The sequence below is a fragment of the Odontomachus brunneus genome, unplaced genomic scaffold (genome assembly GCF_010583005.1).
Source record: "Odontomachus brunneus isolate Ranch 3 - 2012 unplaced genomic scaffold, Obru_v1 Obru_scaffold_044, whole genome shotgun sequence".
Classification (NCBI taxonomy): domain Eukaryota; kingdom Metazoa; phylum Arthropoda; class Insecta; order Hymenoptera; family Formicidae; genus Odontomachus; species Odontomachus brunneus.
The window spans coordinates 386,996-405,897 of NW_022639494.1; the positions used below are offsets into that span (position 1 = coordinate 386,996).

Sequence of the window (18,902 nt, forward strand, 5' to 3'; positions counted from 1 at the left end):
GTTGCGCAGTTTTTCCACGGTATAAAAAAGCTGCGTAACGACGCCTACCGATTCGACAACTGTCGGTACGCGGGAATGGAATAGCAGCCCTGGACTGCACTTCTTCCTCATCTTTCTTCCACCAAGTTTTATCTGTATATCTATCTTTTTTTAAGTTCCGAAAGTGTATGTACACTTTAGTTTAGCAATAGAAAACAAACCCTATATCAACCCCAATAAACTTCCTTCAATCCGCAAGATGTCTCCACCTAGATGGAAATCGCGGATCCACATTGGCGGATTCCATACAGCGGAATAGCGGAACGCAGAACGAAAGTGGAACCAATCACGAGCGTTCCGCGTTTTTTTTAACAGTTTTTAGCGGAATCTGCGGAATAGTTTTGTCGCAGACTGCGTAATATATACATACTTCTATCATACAATAGACGTAGGTCCATGTAACCTCAAATTAAAAAGAACAAACAATCCAGCTGGCCAAGTTTATTAATACTCTTACGAAAAAAAACCCTCAATTTTGGGTGTAAACACCCAAAAATTGAGGATAAACACATAAATTTGAATGGTAGCACCCAAATTGAGGGTTTTTTCGTATCTTTTTCGTAAGAGTATTCAGCACAACATAACCGCTATGCCATGAATTTAACAATGGATGCATAACATATATGTACAAATCCGTCATTTTTAGCATTGAAACAGGAACTCTTAAATCCCCATGGAGCGGAATAAGCACATCGCGGATTTTGCTCAACCAATCGTGAGTCATTATTTCAAAAAGTTACAACCGCCTTAAAACTTAATTTATAGATTTTAACATTTTCAGTCAATCTTTTCAATACAAAACACATTTAATTAAATATTTATGTACATAACAATAAAAACAAGTAATAAAACATTAATTTAAAAGTCATTTTAGTTACGTGCTATTCATTCCGCTTACGCTCATTTCGCTCTATACTTAGGGATTGAAAATCTGTGTAACCAAAACTGCGGAACGCTCGTGATTGGTTCCGTTCTCGTTCCGCGCTCCGCTATTCCGCTGCATGGGTTCGCACTCTAATGGCTCCTGCACACAGGACGCGGTAATGCTTGCCGCACAGCGGAAGTTCGCGTGACAGCCAATCAATATGCTGCTTTCCGTAATAACCTTCTAGCTCTTACAGAAAAACAACATATTGATTGGCTGTCGCGCGGACTTCCGCCACGCGGCAAGCATTACCGCGTCCTGTGTGCAGGAGTCATAATGTGAAATTCACATCGCGTCCGATGTCCGACGTACGACGTCCGGTAAAAGAATAGCTTTCCAATGAAGAATTTAATTCTATGTTAGAAAGCTGTTCTCCAATTGAATATCGAACGTCGTACGTCAGACATCGGACGCGATGTAAATCCTGCATAAGGCCTGGAATACAATGGGTGTATATCAGTTGGACACGGGGCAATTGGACACAGTCCAATCACAAGTCGCTGTTCCAAGGGACCCTACAAATGTCTCTAATCACACGGTGCTGTGATTGACTGTGTCCAAATGCACCGTGTCCAAGTGCACCGCTCCCAATACAATACGCCACGGCTGCGTTCCGAAATGCACTGCCAGTACTGAAAATCTATAGTTCATGTTATAGGTATATTATAGGATTTCAATACTGGCAGTGAATTTCGGAACGCAGCCCATATGTTGCTGTCGCATGTCGGAACACAGCCGATGGTCCAATGAAAGAATTTATTTTTTGAGAATGAGTTCTCCTCATTGGACCATCGGCTATGTTCCAACATCCAACTTCGATATACGGCGTATTGTGTTTCAGCCTAAATTCTCCATTACAGCGCGTAGGCGCTTATGTTTAATAGCCGCATCACACTAGCGACTCGCGACTGCGACTATGGCTGTTTACGATAATTCGAGTTGGATTAAGTACGAGTTAGTTTCACTAGGGCCGAGAAATATGATAGGCACAAGCATCTAGTATTTTCAAGATTTATGACAACTCAATGCTGTCCGATAAATCGAGTAGAGTAGAGTAGAGTTAGGGTAGTATAGCGGATAGTATATGTATAAGAATTAACAGTATCAGATAACATAGTTTCGTAAAATATGTAACAATAATATTACAAAACAATTATTTATTATATTTTAGAAAAATTAGAAGCACTAAATTAAATTATGAAAATGATATTAATTTAATGTATTTGTGAAATATTCAATAATAATAGGTTAGAATAATTGTTTTCTACTTTTGGATATTTCACAAATACATGATACCTTTTCATAATTTAATTTAGTGCTTCTAATTTTTCTAAAATGCAACAACTCATTGTTTAGTAATATTATTGTTATATATTTTACGAAACTATGTTACCTGATACTGTTAATTTTTATACATATACTATCCACTATGTTACCCTAACTCTACTCTACTCTACTCTACTCGATTTATCGGACAGCATTGAGTTGTCATGAATCATGAAAATACTAGATGCTTGTGACTATCATATTTTTCAGCCCTAGTGAAACTAATTCGTACTAACTCCAACTCGAATTATCGTAAACACCCTATGTCTCTTGATCAGTCAGAAAGAAGCTGCTAGCTACTACCGTTTTTCTCATTGGTCAAGAGACATAATCGCAGCCGCAGTCGCGAGTTGCTAGTGTGATACGGCTATAAGATCGTCCAAGTTCATCTTCAGATGTTCCATAGCCAATAGACCTGTTCTTTGTAGCTGCACTGCTGAACTGGTGCAATATATTGAAGTGAAACAAATATAAGTTTTCTCACTCTAACTTATTGCACTAGTTCAGCAGTGCAGCTATAAAGAACAGGCCTAATAAAACGATCCGTATAGTATCTGAAGATGAACTTAAGACGATTTTAAATGTAAAATCCGATTATGAATGATCGTCCTAGGTTGCTCGCCTAGAGCAACTTTATTCTGTTTGTAGTTTACCTATTGCCAGTCACTTTACGAATAGGATACGATGCATCTAGAGAATTGACTGCATCGCGACGACCGTGTGCGATAAAGCGATCAGCGACGTCGTAATTGCTGTTCTAGGTTGTGTCACGCACACCACGGTTGTCTCGAGAGGAATCGGCTAGTTTGCGACTTTTGTGTGCGGTGCAAGGAGGAGGAGGAGGTGGAGGCAGGAGACGGTGGATAGCATTATCCGCGGCAAGTAAGGCGCTTCTTCGACAAGGAGTCGACCGGATCACGGATGATACGTTGGAGATAGTGGTGGCGTGCGCGAGCACCCACCGTCAGCAGGGTAGCGCAACGAAAGAGTCAAGTAGAGGAGGAGGAGGAGGAGGAGGAGGAAGAGGAGAAAGAGGAGAGAAGGGTGGCCGACGACGGTGGTGATCTACGGTGCGGTGATCTCCCGGTGAGAGAGAAAGAGAGGGGGAGCAGAGAGAAAAAGAAAGAAAGAGAGTGAGTGCATCGACGTGAACCTTGCACCATTGTGTGCACCCGGCCAGGTGATCTTCGTAGTGCCGATTGTCGTCTCTTCAAACAGAGCGAATAACTCTCGCGCAGTGTGGTAACAGTGATTCCGCGCTCCGTCCGTGCATCCGGCGATCGTCTACGGGGGAGAATCTGATAGGCGCTTTCATGGCGCGCGGCGGACACGACGGGAGTCGTGCGTGCGCCGCCACCGAGGTACGAGACAGGACGAGCGACGTAAGAGCGCCGCACGAGTGAGCGAAAGAGCGAGCGAACCGACAACACGCCGCCCGTGTGTCAGCAGGAGCATCGGCCGAGAGAAAACACACGACGACGACGGCAGCGTACGCGCCGCACACACAGGCACGCACTCGAGTGCGTCACCGCCCATATGTGATGTGTCCCGTGCGTGCGAGCGAATGAGTAATCATGCACTGTCCGGACAAGGGCTCGACTGCCTCCAAGAGCAAAGAGGGTAAGTCGTGCGAATGCACCGGTCGCGCATTTCCTCATTGCATTCGTCCGATGACATTCCGGCTTTTTTATATTCCTTATCGGCTATCAGTTGCTTTTGTGCGCGCATGTGAACAAAGTGAGAGAGATAGAGAGAGAGGGTGAGAGCGGGTAAGAGAGAGAGAGAGCGGGTAAGAGAGATAGAGAGAGAGAGAGGGTGAGAGCGGGTAAAAGAGAGAGAGAAAGAGCGAGAGAGCGAGTTCCGTTCCGGGATCGCAAAGATGGAAGAAGGATGGAGTGACAACCATCGGTAGTGCGATGGAGATGGGAGGAAAGAAAGAGAGAGAATGCATGTGCGCATGTGTATGTATGTATACTCACACATGTGCGTGTACAGTATCGCTTACCGATGTTACTACGGAGGAGGAAGAAAGACGAAGCTCCGGTATCTCGCACAAGAGAAACTCCGATCTCGCGCTCTTCTCGCATCACTTCTCACCCGGCGTGACAAATGAATTCACGTAGATTCGTAGAACCGCGACAGTTGAGACACGTTGGTTGCTTATCGCGCTCTTATCACCTCGGGCCAAGTGAAGAACGTGTAGAAAAAACGGAGCATCGTGCTACAAAACTACTGTATTTTTGAATCGCGCGACAGATGCAACAAGCGGCGCGACAGCGCGGTGCATAACGCGCGGTGCATAACGAGCAAGAAACGAACACACGTCGCTATGTTAATTGGCGCTCGAAAATTTCTATGTAATTTTGCCTATAGTTATTCGACGCGAGCGAGATTAATATTTATTAGTTCGTTGACCCGTACTGCGATTGCAGTGTATACGTGTGTGCATAACTGCTGCTGTTTGCGTATGCGATGTGTGTGCGTATATGTGTGTCATGACGAAGTTTCAAAGTTTTAATTGTGTTCAGCAACTGTTGGTCAATTCACTTTACAACTTTATGAAAAATCACAGTTTGCTATATCAAGTGAATTGATGCTGTATGTGCAAGATATATGTATTTGCGTATACAGTCAAGAATATATACTTTCACCTTTGTAGAAACCTGTTATCCTCCATGATCTTATGAATGAATGAATGATCTGTATTCAGAATAAACTGAATCATTCCATTTTGGTTACTCTTTATATATCAGTTTGTTTTATCAGCTGTCATAGGAACTGAACATGATCTGTTTTATTTTATCTGTTGTATTTACCTGTTATCTGCATCTCTCTTTCTCTCTCTCTCTCTCTCTCTCTCTCTCTCTCTTCTTCTCTGTATATGTATGAATTATTTACACAGAATGATCTAAAAGTATCAAGCTTTGTTTCATCTAAAAATTGTCTAATGAAAAAATTTGAACAAATGTAAAATTTTTTCAATTAAATTAAGGTGAAATAAATAATAACTATGTTCTTTCTTCATTAATAAATTATATAACAATTTCTTAAGCTATTATGTTCTTTGCAGAATAGCTTAAAAGGAATGTCCATGATACATATATGCTTCTATCATCATTATTATTAAGATCCAGGAGCACTGGCATAGCATAGTGTATGACATCATCACACATGTAATGATCTGTCGTGTCTGAATTAGTCTGATGTTCTTGGCCTTCCATCATAATATGTCATGCTGTTTAAACTTACTCTGCTCAGTCCTTCAATTCTATTGCTGTCTAAATATTGTGTTCTTTGTGTGCAGGGCCTGTGACAATGCGGGAAAAAAAGGGCGGTGCTCTCAGCAGAGTACAAAAATTAAAGAAACGTCTCAGTCACAGTTTCGGGCGGCTGTGTGAGTATCTTATTTTATATTGAAATTTTATATATAATGTGTAAAAATATATATATAACACTTATATAAAAGTTTAAGTAAATTATATATATGATAAAATAAGGTGAGAAATAAATTATTCATGTTTTCTTAGTATATTTTAAAATGATATTAATAGAAGTTGTATACCAAACTAATCTTGCTATTTGTAAGTAGATTTTGTAAATAGATTAATTAATGTAATAGATTAATTAAATATTTTTATATATTTGATTATTATTGTTACAGATATGCCTTAGTGGAGTATAAAAATCTTCATTTAAATATTTACTAGTGTGATTATTAATTATTAAATTAAATTACTCATTATTTTTGCTAGCTAAAAATAATTATAACCGTTATATCAAAATGTCATTTATTTTGTTAAAGCTATATCAAAAGAAGAGGCTGATGATGCTACAACTAGAGGCCAATTACCGTACAATGGCTATTCTGAGGAGTTCCTAGACCGCTTGGAGCCAAATGGCAATATACCTGCGGACAAAGATCGCCGTTATGGTGAGTTTATTTAAAAAATAAACTCGCAAATATATAATAAAATGTGTACACATTTTTACACATTTTTTACTTTGTGTGATATTATATATTTTTTATAAATATGTAAGTATATCTTTTAATCCCTTTATTTATTGAAATAAGGTGAGAATATGAAAGAAATTCATTTTGTATATAATAACAAAAAGAAATTTTTAGAAATTATTTAGAAAAAAATTTATTGAAAATTATTTAATTAAATTCTATAAAAATACAACTATCTTTTACGATTATTCAAACACGTAAGTGAAATCGGGATATACATGTATTATATATTTTTTTAATAATCAAAATAAAGAGGATATCTGTACATTGTAAAATTTTTGCGTATTAAAATTATATCTATGTATGTTTATCTATGTGTTTAAATTATATCTGTGTATTTTATATTACTGTTATTTTAAGAATATTCTAAAAAAAAAAATTGGATGTCACAGAATGGACAGGTGTGGGCGATCACGAGAGAGTGCATCGGCAGCTTTCCGTTTCTAGCGATTCCAAGCTTCTCGACGACGACATACGGGAAGAAGCGAGAGTAATCCTACGACCCAGGCGTCCGCCGCGGCCGAAATCTGAGGTTTTCCTCGGTCCGGACCCACCACCTAGAAGAACTAAACGATTCTCCGCTTTTGGGGTAATATTTACGTTACAAATTTCAACTATCACATTCAAATTTCACTCTGAAAAGATATATCTCTAATCTATATTTTTCTTTTACAGGGAGATTCGCCGTTCGGTAAATCCGAAGCTTATATAAAACTAGAGCAGTTGGGAGAGGGATCATATGCCACAGTGTTCAAAGGCTATAGCCATCTCACCAATCAGGTGGTGGCTCTTAAAGAAATTAGACTGCAAGAGGAGGAAGGAGCTCCGTTTACTGCCATTCGCGAGGCGAGTCTCCTCAAAGAGTTGAAACACAGCAATATCGTGACTCTGCACGATATCATTCATACACGCGAGACACTCACTTTCGTATTCGAGTATGTTCACACCGACTTATCACAATACATGGAGAGGTACGGGAGCGGCAACGGTGGACTGGATCCACGTAACGTCAAATTGTTTCTCTTTCAACTGTTACGAGGACTGGCGTACTGTCATCGCAGGTGATTACGAGTATACCGGTATATTACGATGTCTCAATGTCTCGTCCCGTGATATGCGTGATTAATTTGTGTTAATGCATCTAGGAGGGTACTGCACAGAGATGTAAAGCCACAGAATTTGTTAATCAGCGAGATAGGAGAACTTAAATTGGCAGACTTTGGGCTAGCAAGGGCCAAATCCGTGCCATCACATACATACTCACACGAAGTCGTGACCTTATGGTATAGACCGCCCGACGTTCTTTTAGGTTCCACAGAGTACTCCACCTCGCTCGACATGTGGGGAGTAGGTTGCATATTTGTGGAAATGTTAACTGGCGAACCGACATTCCCAGGTGTACGTTGTACGTACAACCAGCTCGATAAGATATTTAGCGTGTTGGGTACACCTACCGAAGAGACTTGGCCCGGTGTCACGCATCTACCCGGGTATAAGGCGCACAGACTGTTATTTTATCCGCCGCGAAAGCTGGGTCTCTCGTTTCCACGGCTGTACGACATCACCGACGGTGACAGTATGGCGTCGTCGCTCCTGCAACTGAATCCTGATCAGCGAATAGGAGCAGAAGAAGCTTTACGACACCCCTACTTTGCCTCTCTTCCTAGGAAATTATATGAATTACCTGACGGTAAGTTTTTTTGCATGAAATTCCCATTTGCACGCAAAATGCTGCTTGCAGGTTAGCGTATCTCACGTATCCGTTCCTTTAATTCTCTGTTGCAGAAGTGTCGATATTCAGCGTAGAAGGTTGTCACTTGTACACAAACTCGAGGCACGGGTGCGCAGATTCTCGTCACACGACTCTTAAGACTTGAGGTTAAAGTAAACGTTAAAGGAGTAAATAATAAGTAAATTCGCAATTTACACGTTGAGTGATAAAACGTTCGTTTTCATGAGATCCATATATTCACACATACACATACACAGAGGCAGACAGACAGACACGCAACAAACATACACACACAGGCGCACATGCACTATTCCCAGACGCGTTGTTCGCTCTCTCTCAGGGCTGCTCCATAATTTTCTGCTGTTCTCTTCTTTTCACACGTACAGAAACTCGATGTAATGCTATCTCGGCTACTTATCGTTCGCACGTATTTTCACTAATTAGATTCATGTCTCGTCCGCGTCAGAATAGAGCAGAGCTTAGCTGTACGAGTAAAACTAAGTAGTCTCGTACGAGCATCAACTCTGTCAGTTCTTTGTGTGAAAATAATACTTCACACTGATTTGATGTAGTGATTTGATGTAGTAGCATCTTCTTCATTTTAACGGATATCTGTCCAGCGTGTTAATACAGCGTTATTCGCTACGTTGAAGAAACACAACGTACTTATGTTTTTTTAACTATTCATTTTTTTCATCTTTTATCTATTTTTAATTATATCTATAGTAATACCTTTATTCATGTGTACTTCATCAAATATTTTCGGACTCGTAGTCAGTGAAGAATGATAAATTTGTTTAGAATAGTTAGTCAACTACAAAGTCAAATACAAAGTTTTTTGTAACTCAGAAGTTCTGCTACAGAAATTCAGCATTATATTCATATTATATTAAATACTTCAATTGGTCGACTGAATGAAGAGAGTGTCATTTTTTAACAATTCTTTTTGCAAATTAAGAATTTTTTACTTTCATGATTCTACGAATCTGGCATTACATCGAGATTCCGTTGTAATAACGATATTCTCTTTCTTTTTACTTTTCTCTTTTTTTCCGAGAATATACGTATTGAGTATGAATTAATTAACGAAGGTAAATCGCATAACTGGTCAAGGAAAAACAAGAAAGTAAAAAAGCTTACGGCTAAAAGTAAAAAGAAGAAAAAATGAAAAAAAGATTATAAGAATTTCGCACGCTCGATTTAGGAAGCAAAAGCACGCACGACCCATCCTCGCACTTCGTCCAAATACTAGATTTAGATCGAATACCAATCAAAAGAGGAAGAAAAAAAAGAGAGGAAGTACCATACCGCCGCCCCACGCTTCCCGATCCCAGCCCAAGCCAAGTGGGGCGAGGTGGTCGCTGGTTAGCAAAACTATTACTACGAAGTAATTACTACTATCTTAGAAAAATTGTGGAAGACCTGTAGCACTCTATATAAACAAATTGTTACCGCTGTCTTGAGCACGATGTTGGTCGCTAGGACAGTTGATAGAATATTGATAGATCAAATAGGGAAACGTTGTTTGGATTAAATTAATTGTTAGACGCGTACAGTGAATACGACGATAGTGGATAGTTAGCGAGAACTTAGAAAAGAATGAGTCAACGTCATTCAGTATTAGTCAAGTGTCCGTAGCTGCCGACATCGCGATATGCAGCGAGAAAAACTAACTGAAAGCTCATCGTTGATAGTACCGATGGTAGTGATTTAGACGTAAGTAATTAGGTATTAGCTCGTATTTAATATCGACCGAAGTTTACTGACAACGTCGCAAAACGTAGCATAATTGATAGTGAATCGAAAAAAATAAGGAAGAAAGAGAGAAACGAACGAAGAGAAAGAAACGGGGCAACGATTCTAGACTCGTCGAAATTTCGTTTGTTCAATCGCTGTTAATTAATATCGACAGCCAAATGGTGCTCGACATCGTAAACTGTGACGTATTTAGGTCGATCCGTACTCGTGACATAGAGAATAATCATTTAACGAGAATATTCGTTCGATTTTCTAAAACTGGATAAAAATAGCGTTGGCAATAGTAGAAATAGGGAAAAAAAACGCGAGAACAACGGCGTTACAGTTCTTCCAAATTTTGTCTAAGCTACGATGGACTATTGCGATAATATTACTCCTTTTCGTAGGTTTACATTTATACCGATTTTTCAGCACACTTATTAAAACAAAAAAAAATTAAAATATATATCAACGAGGTGAAAGTAAAAGAGAGAGAGAGAGAGAGAGAGAGAGAATGGGAAGGGGGAAGAAGAAATTTCGAAAGATTTGAGATATCTTATTATTATTACCAATAATTATGTTTTATTTCAAAAGAACAGAAAAAGACGCGCGCGCAGGCGATAAAGTGTACATAGAATTAGCAGGTTCGTATTATCGATGATGCTGAAATAGCTGATGCGAGATAATAAATGTGACTTTGTAATAAATTCAAACGTATGGTACTCTGGACCCCGTTCATCTCCGTAACCCGGCAGTGGTATTACAGAGCTGGGCGTAGTATCCCGAAAAAATGCATTTCGAATTAAAATCGTATGAACGATAATTAATTGTAGAGGTACATATTCGAACTACTTCCTGTAACAAAGTATCAAACGCAGAAACCGCATTTTCTCGGTACGAATTTAAAGAGATTTGCCTTTATTAGAAAGAAAAACGCGAATAAACTATGGTAAAATATCTTACAACGAAAGCCGAAATTTTAGATTATTATAGAACTTTTAGTGTAAATAATTTCTTTTTTATTTTCAATGAGGTGAGAACTCTTATTTTCTTATTTGCTTTCTGTCAGATGTTAAGAAGCTTTTTTTTTTCTTTTAGTGTAAATAGCTGTAGTAATTTTAATATACTGAATTTATTCACGTTTTTAATCAATATAATGTTAATCGCGAAATATAATGTAGCATTATTGAATGCAAAATATATTCCTCACTATTTTGATGCAGCTCGCACTATTGTTTGTATAAAGTTAAGTTTAAGAGAGTTACGTGTTCAATAATATTCTTCGCATTTTTTATTCTGCCATTTTGTGAAGAATAAGCGCATTTACACAGCGTAAATTAAATATGATAACCTATAATAATCATAAGTGTTAGTTTCTACATTTATGAAAAATTTTCATAGATCGTCCATTATTTTTTAGAAATGGTGCTAAAGTCTTTTATTTTGTAATGCTAAACAAAACCTTGTTTCATGTTATACTTTGATCACTAAAAGTTAGAGATATTTGGCTGTTTACATCACTATATTTTATAACAAAACATGAAAATTATATTATATACAAAAATATATTCGAAGAACAATTATGATTCAAATGCAGGAAGTAAAGTTATAAATTGGTTTTTGAAATGACAAAAGATAAAATCATATTTTGTATCATAAATATTGTAATTTGCATTGTACATACGTAATATTTCTATCTTTCGTACAAGTATGTGTGTGTACGCGTGTGCGTTTGGCTGCGTATTGTATGTGTGTGTGTGTGTATGTATTTGATATTAAGTCTCTAGTTCCGGTGATATAATGAAATCTTTTTGATTTCATATTGGACGCATTTATTTTTTTGGATATGTTTATCTTTGCTTTTTTGGTATTTGATGTATATTCGATGAAAGTGTAGAAAAAAATTTGTAGAAACGGGCATTGATTTTCTCTCATAGACAATGGAAAAAGTACCAAAAATTTATAGACTCTAGGAACTTCATCGTATTTCTCATTTCTCTAACGAACAAATTTATACCGGCATCATACCACTGCCGAGTTCAGCGTTTACCATACAAACGGTGTTTTATTTCAATTTTGTAGAATTGTCATAAAGGAAAATTGTAATTTTAATACATGTACTTACGTTGTGCCTAGATATCCCAATTTTGTACACGCGTTACGTCCAATCTAATTGTATATTTTATTTGCGTAAACTTTTTATATGAAGGATTCGCCGATATACCCAAAAGCCGCTGCGGAATTGTGTAACAGGAAAGCTAAATGGAAAGAAACGATGAGAGAGAATTCTGTTTTCACACGTACACCTTGCGTTCGAAAGTGATTTTCTGACACCTCACGTCGTTGCGAAAACATGTGATATTACATGTGTCCGACGTTTAGATCGAATGATCAATTCCGGGTTCATCAAGTGCCCCGGAAGCATTAAGTTGAACGTATTGTGCCTGTGCTACAAATATTTGAAATAATAAAGATACAACTCGCTATTAATCGTTTATTCTCACAATGCGTTTATTCTCACAATGTAATACACGCGACATAACTATCGTCAATTGGTCAGAACAGACCAGTATTCAACAGATATTCAATTAAAAAATTCTTTGTTTTAATATTATCTTGTATTTTGCCTTACTGAGAAAAATTCAAGTAGTCTTTCCATGTTTAGAATATATTAAAAATTTTTTATTTTTACGTAGTTTTCTCTGCATCTATACAAAGGGTAACTTTGTTTCAAAGCACAAAGTATATAAGCTTTCTTAAAAAATATGTTGCTTGTTTCTGTAAAAAATGTTCTTTCTAAATATAATTGCAGACGTTGTTTAGAGCTCGTGAACAAATTTGCTATGGATTTTATTCATAAAATAATCTACATAACATTCTACAATCTTTTTAACGAAATTTTATGGGATAAATTAGAGCATATGTGTGTGTGTGTGTGTGTGATTTGAAAGAATAAAAAATAAAAGTAGAAATTACTTGTGCTGTAATTCCTATCGAAGATTCAAATATTACAAAATCTGTGAAACGATCTAATGCCAATTTAACATGCTTGTTTTTAAATTTTACTAGTGGTCTAAATAATAAGGTTAGATTGAGTGCGCAGACGCAGTGGCCTACATCAAGACGCATCATGTACAGTGTGAAGTTGCACCATCGACCGTAGTGTTTAATATCGAGTTTCGGAACGCGCTCGACATCCAATGAGAGAGTCATGTTCTTACAAATCTCTCGACACGGGCGCGTCTATTGGACAACGAGCGTGTCTCGAAATTCATCGAAACGATAATATCGCAAACATTTTGTCTGCGAATGTAAGATCGGACATCGGGCACGCGACGTGAGCCCTTTGTAACGTGAAGTTCCGTCGGAGCTTTGCATTGCGTGCTGCCAGTTACATTCGAGTCAGTCACGTTCGTCATGGCTGGTGAGGGGTGAATCAGTTGGCTTTGAACGCCCGTGAAACATTATCGTGTATGCGTCAGTATTCGCCAGCGAGGCGTATTACATGTACGTATGATCGTACAACAATGGAGTAAATATTTATGTTTTGGAGTCGCACAATTTTGTGATACAAGGATCGATGCTCGCCCTTGGCAATCGTCGCGACACGCACCGCTTCGAGCGTGGAACATGTTCAGGAATATTTCCCACACTTCGTATTTAATCAGCGTCACTTGATACGACTGCGACGGGACGCGTGGACAACTCGGACAGCCTCGACGAATTCTCCTGCAGGTGAGTGCATTCTTACGCACTCAAGCACGCATGCACGCTCGCTTGCTCTTCTTTCCCTCTTCTTGATAGAGAAGCACGCGCGATAATCCCATCGCGAATATCCATAAAGTGGACGAGATCGAAGCTGATTTTTCGCTCCAATACACAACAGTTTCCCGATCTATGACATATTTTTTTTTGCAATGATTCACGTACCTTTCTTGCTTTGCCACGATGTCCGGTGATTCATTCTGGTCCCTCTATCTCTCTTCCTTTTCCTTCTGTCTCTCCCATTGTCATACCGGATTTATGGAGAATGGATATAAGGAAAAAATTGCTTTAACGCGTGACGACTCGGAGCGCATGTCGCGCGCGACCTAGTCGCCCTCGATCACCCGAGCGAGAGAATCGCTTTGGTTCCGCGATCGCGCCGCCCGATATCGTGAACCAAGTCGTTATTCCTCATGTCGAAGAATCGTCTATAATTTGCGTATCTTTCTCGTAAGTAAACAAAGAGCATGCGAAGATAGTGTATTAGAATTGATTGAATCTCTTGTTCTTTGATAGTGCTAAAAGTTTCCGTCAATTTTGCATTATTAAGCATCACTGATCCTTCTATTGACAGAAGATTTCTTACTGCTGACACTTCCTCCTCATTCGTACTTGTGCATTGAGTATGAACATTTATAATATAATGACAAGATATATTCAATTGCATATGTTTACATTAATAATAATAAAAAGAGTTACACACTCTTAGAACAGTTTATTAATAATAATAAAAAAAGTTACACACTACTATTAGAAAAATTCCATGTTTATTTACAATCTTTACAGATTTGCACAAATATCATGGGTCGTTACACAGGCAAAAAATGTCGTCTGTTAACAATGTTGTGGCTAACAGCCTTGTTCTTCTTAGTGGAAATAGTAGTGGGTTATGTGACCAATTCAATGGCATTAATAGCAGACAGTTTCCATATGTTATCGGATGTTGCTGCTTTAGTGGTAGCATTTCTTTCGGTAAAAGTAAGCTTCAACATTTTTGTCTAATCTTATCAAACTTTATTCTTCAATATTTAATTGTATAACAATACCGTTGAATCCTTAAATCTTAAATCTTTGATTTTTGTACTGTAGATGTCACCGAAAAAATGGTCGAAGAACACTTTTGGTTGGGCCAGAGCAGAAGTATTAGGAGCTTTGGTAAATGCTGTCTTCTTAGTTGCTCTGTGTTTTAGTATTACTGTGGAAGCGTGTAAAAGATTTATTGAGGTAGAAGAAATACATGAAGCTAAACTTCTTGTGGCAGTTGGAGCTCTTGGTTTGTTGGTGAATGTGATAGGATTATGTTTATTCCATGGTGAGTATTGCTGCATATATTGTACAATAAATTTTATTTATTTTTATTAAGATTTAAAAAAAAATTTCATATACTTATAAATATGAAATTTATTTTGATATAATATTTCTTTGTCTAACAATTTCATGATGTTATCTTGTTATTGATATTCAAAAGATTTTGTCTTGAAGCAAGATAAAGAAAAAATGATTGTTGAGTATATATTTTCATATATGTACATATATGTATATGTGTGTGTATCCAAGAAGTATTGACACAGCAGGATTTGAAATATGAAACTTCTGTAGATACGTGACAAAAATATGAATGTTTATAATGTGGATGCTGTGATGAATTTATACTCAAAGATTACAGAAAGATTACACTTATTGTACTTGACGAATTTTATAGCTTGCTCAATCTAAATTTCTTTTAATTGGTAAAATAGATAAATCTTATCTAATAAATACAACTTGTTAAGTTGTATTTACTAACATATATATGTATATATATATATATGTTAGTATAATATGTATGAATATATTTGAACAAACAAAAAGTTAGTTCTTATATATAAATATGATCAACTGTTTCTTTTTTTTTTTTTTTTTTATAGAAATAAGAATGGAAATAGATTTATCAGTATAAATACGTTTATATCTATCAGAGTTCTATTATTTTGTATTTGTAGTATCTAACAAGAGTATAACAGCTTTTTGCTTTCTGTTAATTAATGAAACTTGATAAGATTAATTGATTTTACTGATACAAACCGCAAATATTTAAACTGTTCAATATAATTACAGAACATGGAAGTGCTCATGGTCACTCACATGGTATATCTCGAAGTCATAATAGACTGAGCACTCTAGTAGGTACAGATGATAATGAAAATGATGAAGCTTACAGACCTTCAACGCCTCAAGTGAAGAAAGCACATGGTCATACACATGATGCAAGTCAAATGAACATGCGAGGTGTATTTCTTCATGTGCTTTCAGATGCATTAGGATCTGTCATTGTTATTGTATCTGCCTTGATTGTATGGCTCACAGAGTGGCAATACAGGTAATTACATATTTAAACACATACTCCATTACATATACCCTATATAGATATCTTATCTAGACATATTATAGGTAATTGATTAATATCGTAAGAGTGAGATTTGATCGACAAATATATTCTTTTCAACGAACAGACTAGTTTATCTTATAGATGAGAACAGATAAAAATATTTTACTAGTGCTTAGGCATGTAAGCGATAAATATGATTAGAGGATAGAAAAATTTCCTAAGAAATTACTTTTACAATATCAATTGCAATATATATAATTGAAACAACTTGAAAATATTCTTAATAAAAAATTATTAATGAAAAATTAAAATATTTCAATATATTTTTAAACTATATACTGAAAATATGGAAAATTGTATTTTTACAAAAAATATAAATAATAAAATTTATGCATTAATCTGTTAAAAAAATAAAAGGAATTATATTTATTTTCTTCTCTAAACAGTCAGTATCCTATGTCTCAAAGTATATTACTAAATCATAAAATACTAAAAACAATATTGTGTGTGTTTGAAATTCACATCTGAAAATATAATTTTAAATCTTATTACATTTCATAGGTTCTATATTGATCCTGCATTGTCGCTGTTATTAGTCATTCTTATTCTGCGTTCGGTATGGCCGTTACTCCAAGAATCCGCTTTAATTCTCTTACAAACTGTGCCAACGCATATTCAGGTAATATTTTATTAATTTTATTGCGCTAGTATAAAATTTTTAAAGAGTAGAGTATATTTGAATATCGTTTTAATTTGCATATTTTTTGCAGGTTGATGCTATACAGCAACGTTTGTTAGAAAATGTAGACGGAGTATTAGCCGTACATGAATTCCATGTGTGGCAATTAGCAGGTGATCGTATTATAGCTAGTGCACACATAAGATGTAGGAATCTTTCCGAATATATGAAAATCGCCGAACAAGTTAAAGAGTTTTTCCATAATGAGGGTATACACTCTACAACTATTCAGCCAGAATTTATCGACGTAAGCAAAAATGATATATGTATATAAACATAATGATATATAAACAAAGAATAATATAAAAGCACATTATGAAAAAAAGGATAAATAAATATTTTGCTAAATAAATATTTAGGAAATAGGGGAAAATAATTATATTAATTTTTTTTGTACTGTATTTCAGTATCACTCTAATAGCGAAATTAAAGAGACTCCTACGGAAGATTGCGTGTTGGATTGTCCAAAGACTGATAAACCCTGTAATCATGCAACATGTTGCGGTCCTTCCAAGCAAGTAAGTGCTATAATATTTCTGTTTTGTTCCTACATCACTCATGCTCTACATTTCTCGATTCTTCAGTCTAATGTGGAGACAGATAGAAATTCCCGGTCTTTGTACCCTTCGTCTAAATACTTCAGTCGATGTTTAGAAGGAATAAAATCAGAATCGAATACGACTATAGGTGAAAGTTGCGATTACTCGTCTACTATATCTGGGAGCATAAATTCTATATTTCATCCACTTCAAAGTACAGTTATATACATTTTTTGAGAAATAAAAATCTTCTAAATACGATAAAGCTTTATATATACTTAATCTTTGACATTATATTTATTCAAAAAGTCGGCGTTCCATTTTATCTGGATTATTTGATTTGTCCTATATAAATTTCAAAGTAAATTTATAGAAAAATTATATATAATTAATAGTTTTAAAAGAAGTATTAAAAGAAGCAAAAAATTAGCAAACATTTATTAGCACATGTGGCATTTTTCTGTATTATAAAATTGAATCTACTTTTGTTCCGTTGTACCCGTTACTCGTATACTGGTGAGGTTTGCAAATATGATATTCATGGATGCTAACTTATGCGACACAGGGTCGTGAGACTCCCTCACCTGGAGAGACGCCGTATATGTGCAGACAACGTAATAGCCTGGCACGTTCAACTGGCTCTATAGGAGGAGCAGAACAACAAGAAGTCAATGAAATGGAACGCGGACATTTACTGTCACTGCCCACTTCGCATCACTCCGTCCAACTTCCTCACCCTCACGTTAACACACCAACTATCTGAGTTCTCATTGCATTATCAAATATCTACCTCCATAGTAAAATACGCGGCGCGATTTATTGTACAAATGCAATAAATGAGTATATCTACATAGAGTTCATTAATATTGCAGTTAATAGCAGGAAACTAAACGACATATTTGCAATCAAGTTTTTACTTATAGACATGCGTAATTAAGATATTTGATAATTAAATGCCAAAGGCATGTTAATACCAAATACATCATGTTAGATAATATTCTAATGTAATAAGGATGTTTGATTTTGAACATATTCTTTATAAGTGACAAGGCTTCGAATGCATAATTTACAGTACAGAAATTAACTATTTTAGTTAATTTATAAATAAATTTTGTTTAAATCTCATTATATATTTTGACCGATACGTTGACCATGGTATGAACGCTATTTTGAATTTTATTTATATGCACTTTTTTATTGATTAGTTTACATTGCGTAGGTTTTAGTAAGATAATATACAAATCTATGAGCAAGAGTACCAAATCTCTTCAGTATACTTGTCTATATGTTTTTCTTTGTATAATTCTCAAATGTTAAGTCTGTATATTTTTTATGTATTTCTTGTAGGCTTGACCAATTACAAAAAAAAGTATTGTAAAAAGTAAATGATAAGTTGCTTATATATATTCTATACATTATAACCATAATATTTATAATTTTAAGAACTGTAAGTTGTAAGAACAGTTTCTATAATTAACAAGATTTGAATAGTCATGTTCTCTTCCCATGGTCCGTTTCGAAAATTCTTTTTTTGTAAGCTTAAAGTGACGACATTATATAAATTAAATGTTAACTCAAATAAACGATTTTATCAATATTTATCTTCCTGTTTTCCTTTGAAAGAATAGAATACTAATTATATCAATTTTTTGATATAATTTGACAGTTTCCTTTTATTTTTTACTGTGTACTAATAGAATAACTGACTTTATAATTCAAT

At 36.0% G+C, this 18,902-nt stretch overlaps 2 protein-coding genes across 5 annotated transcripts; both read left to right on the forward strand.

The window, feature by feature from the left end:
- The first annotated feature begins 3,383 nt into the window (after positions 1–3,383).
- On the forward strand, positions 3,384–12,261 carry LOC116844672 (cyclin-dependent kinase 14). 2 transcript variants are annotated; one of them, XM_032816533.1, is made up of 7 exons: positions 3,384–3,910; positions 5,595–5,684; positions 6,093–6,221; positions 6,695–6,891; positions 6,978–7,363; positions 7,448–7,992; positions 8,088–12,261. In XM_032816533.1, exons 1-7 carry the CDS (start codon positions 3,865–3,867, stop codon positions 8,177–8,179), a joined length of 1,485 nt encoding a protein of 494 aa, XP_032672424.1. In that variant the 5' UTR covers positions 3,384–3,864; the 3' UTR covers positions 8,180–12,261. The 2 variants fall into 2 exon arrangements, with proteins under 2 accessions (XP_032672424.1, XP_032672425.1); XM_032816534.1 differs by lacking the exon at positions 3,384–3,910 and adding an exon at positions 4,392–4,647.
- A 688-nt stretch (positions 12,262–12,949) lies between these two features.
- Positions 12,950–18,781, forward strand: LOC116844673 (zinc transporter 1). 3 transcript variants are annotated; one of them, XM_032816537.1, is made up of 8 exons: positions 12,950–13,506; positions 14,323–14,514; positions 14,626–14,848; positions 15,634–15,895; positions 16,466–16,583; positions 16,675–16,890; positions 17,051–17,161; positions 17,228–17,440. In XM_032816537.1, exons 2-8 carry the CDS (start codon positions 14,338–14,340, stop codon positions 17,417–17,419), a joined length of 1,299 nt encoding a protein of 432 aa, XP_032672428.1. In that variant the 5' UTR covers positions 12,950–13,506; positions 14,323–14,337; the 3' UTR covers positions 17,420–17,440. The 3 variants fall into 3 exon arrangements, with proteins under 3 accessions (XP_032672428.1, XP_032672426.1, XP_032672427.1); XM_032816535.1 differs by lacking the exon at positions 17,228–17,440 and adding an exon at positions 17,748–18,781 and having other exon boundaries at positions 12,988–13,506; XM_032816536.1 differs by lacking the exons at positions 12,950–13,506; positions 17,228–17,440 and adding exons at positions 13,820–13,986; positions 17,748–18,781.
- The last annotated feature ends 121 nt before the right edge of the window (positions 18,782–18,902 follow it).

Bases quoted from the DNA above. Each gene is read 5' to 3' on its own strand.
- LOC116844672 (XM_032816533.1), top strand. From the start codon at position 3,865: ATGCACTGTCCGGACAAGGGCTCGACTGCCTCCAAGAGCAAAGAGG. The intron at 3,911-5,594 runs GTAAGTCGTGCG...CTTTGTGTGCAG, and splicing joins TGCCTCCAAGAGCAAAGAGG to GGCCTGTGACAATGCGGGAA. The intron at 5,685-6,092 runs GTGAGTATCTTA...ATTTTGTTAAAG, and splicing joins TCACAGTTTCGGGCGGCTGT to CTATATCAAAAGAAGAGGCT.
- LOC116844673 (XM_032816535.1), top strand. From the start codon at position 14,338: ATGGGTCGTTACACAGGCAAAAAATGTCGTCTGTTAACAATGTTGTGG. The intron at 14,849-15,633 runs GTGAGTATTGCT...ATATAATTACAG, and splicing joins AGGATTATGTTTATTCCATG to AACATGGAAGTGCTCATGGT. The intron at 15,896-16,465 runs GTAATTACATAT...TACATTTCATAG, and splicing joins CTCACAGAGTGGCAATACAG to GTTCTATATTGATCCTGCAT.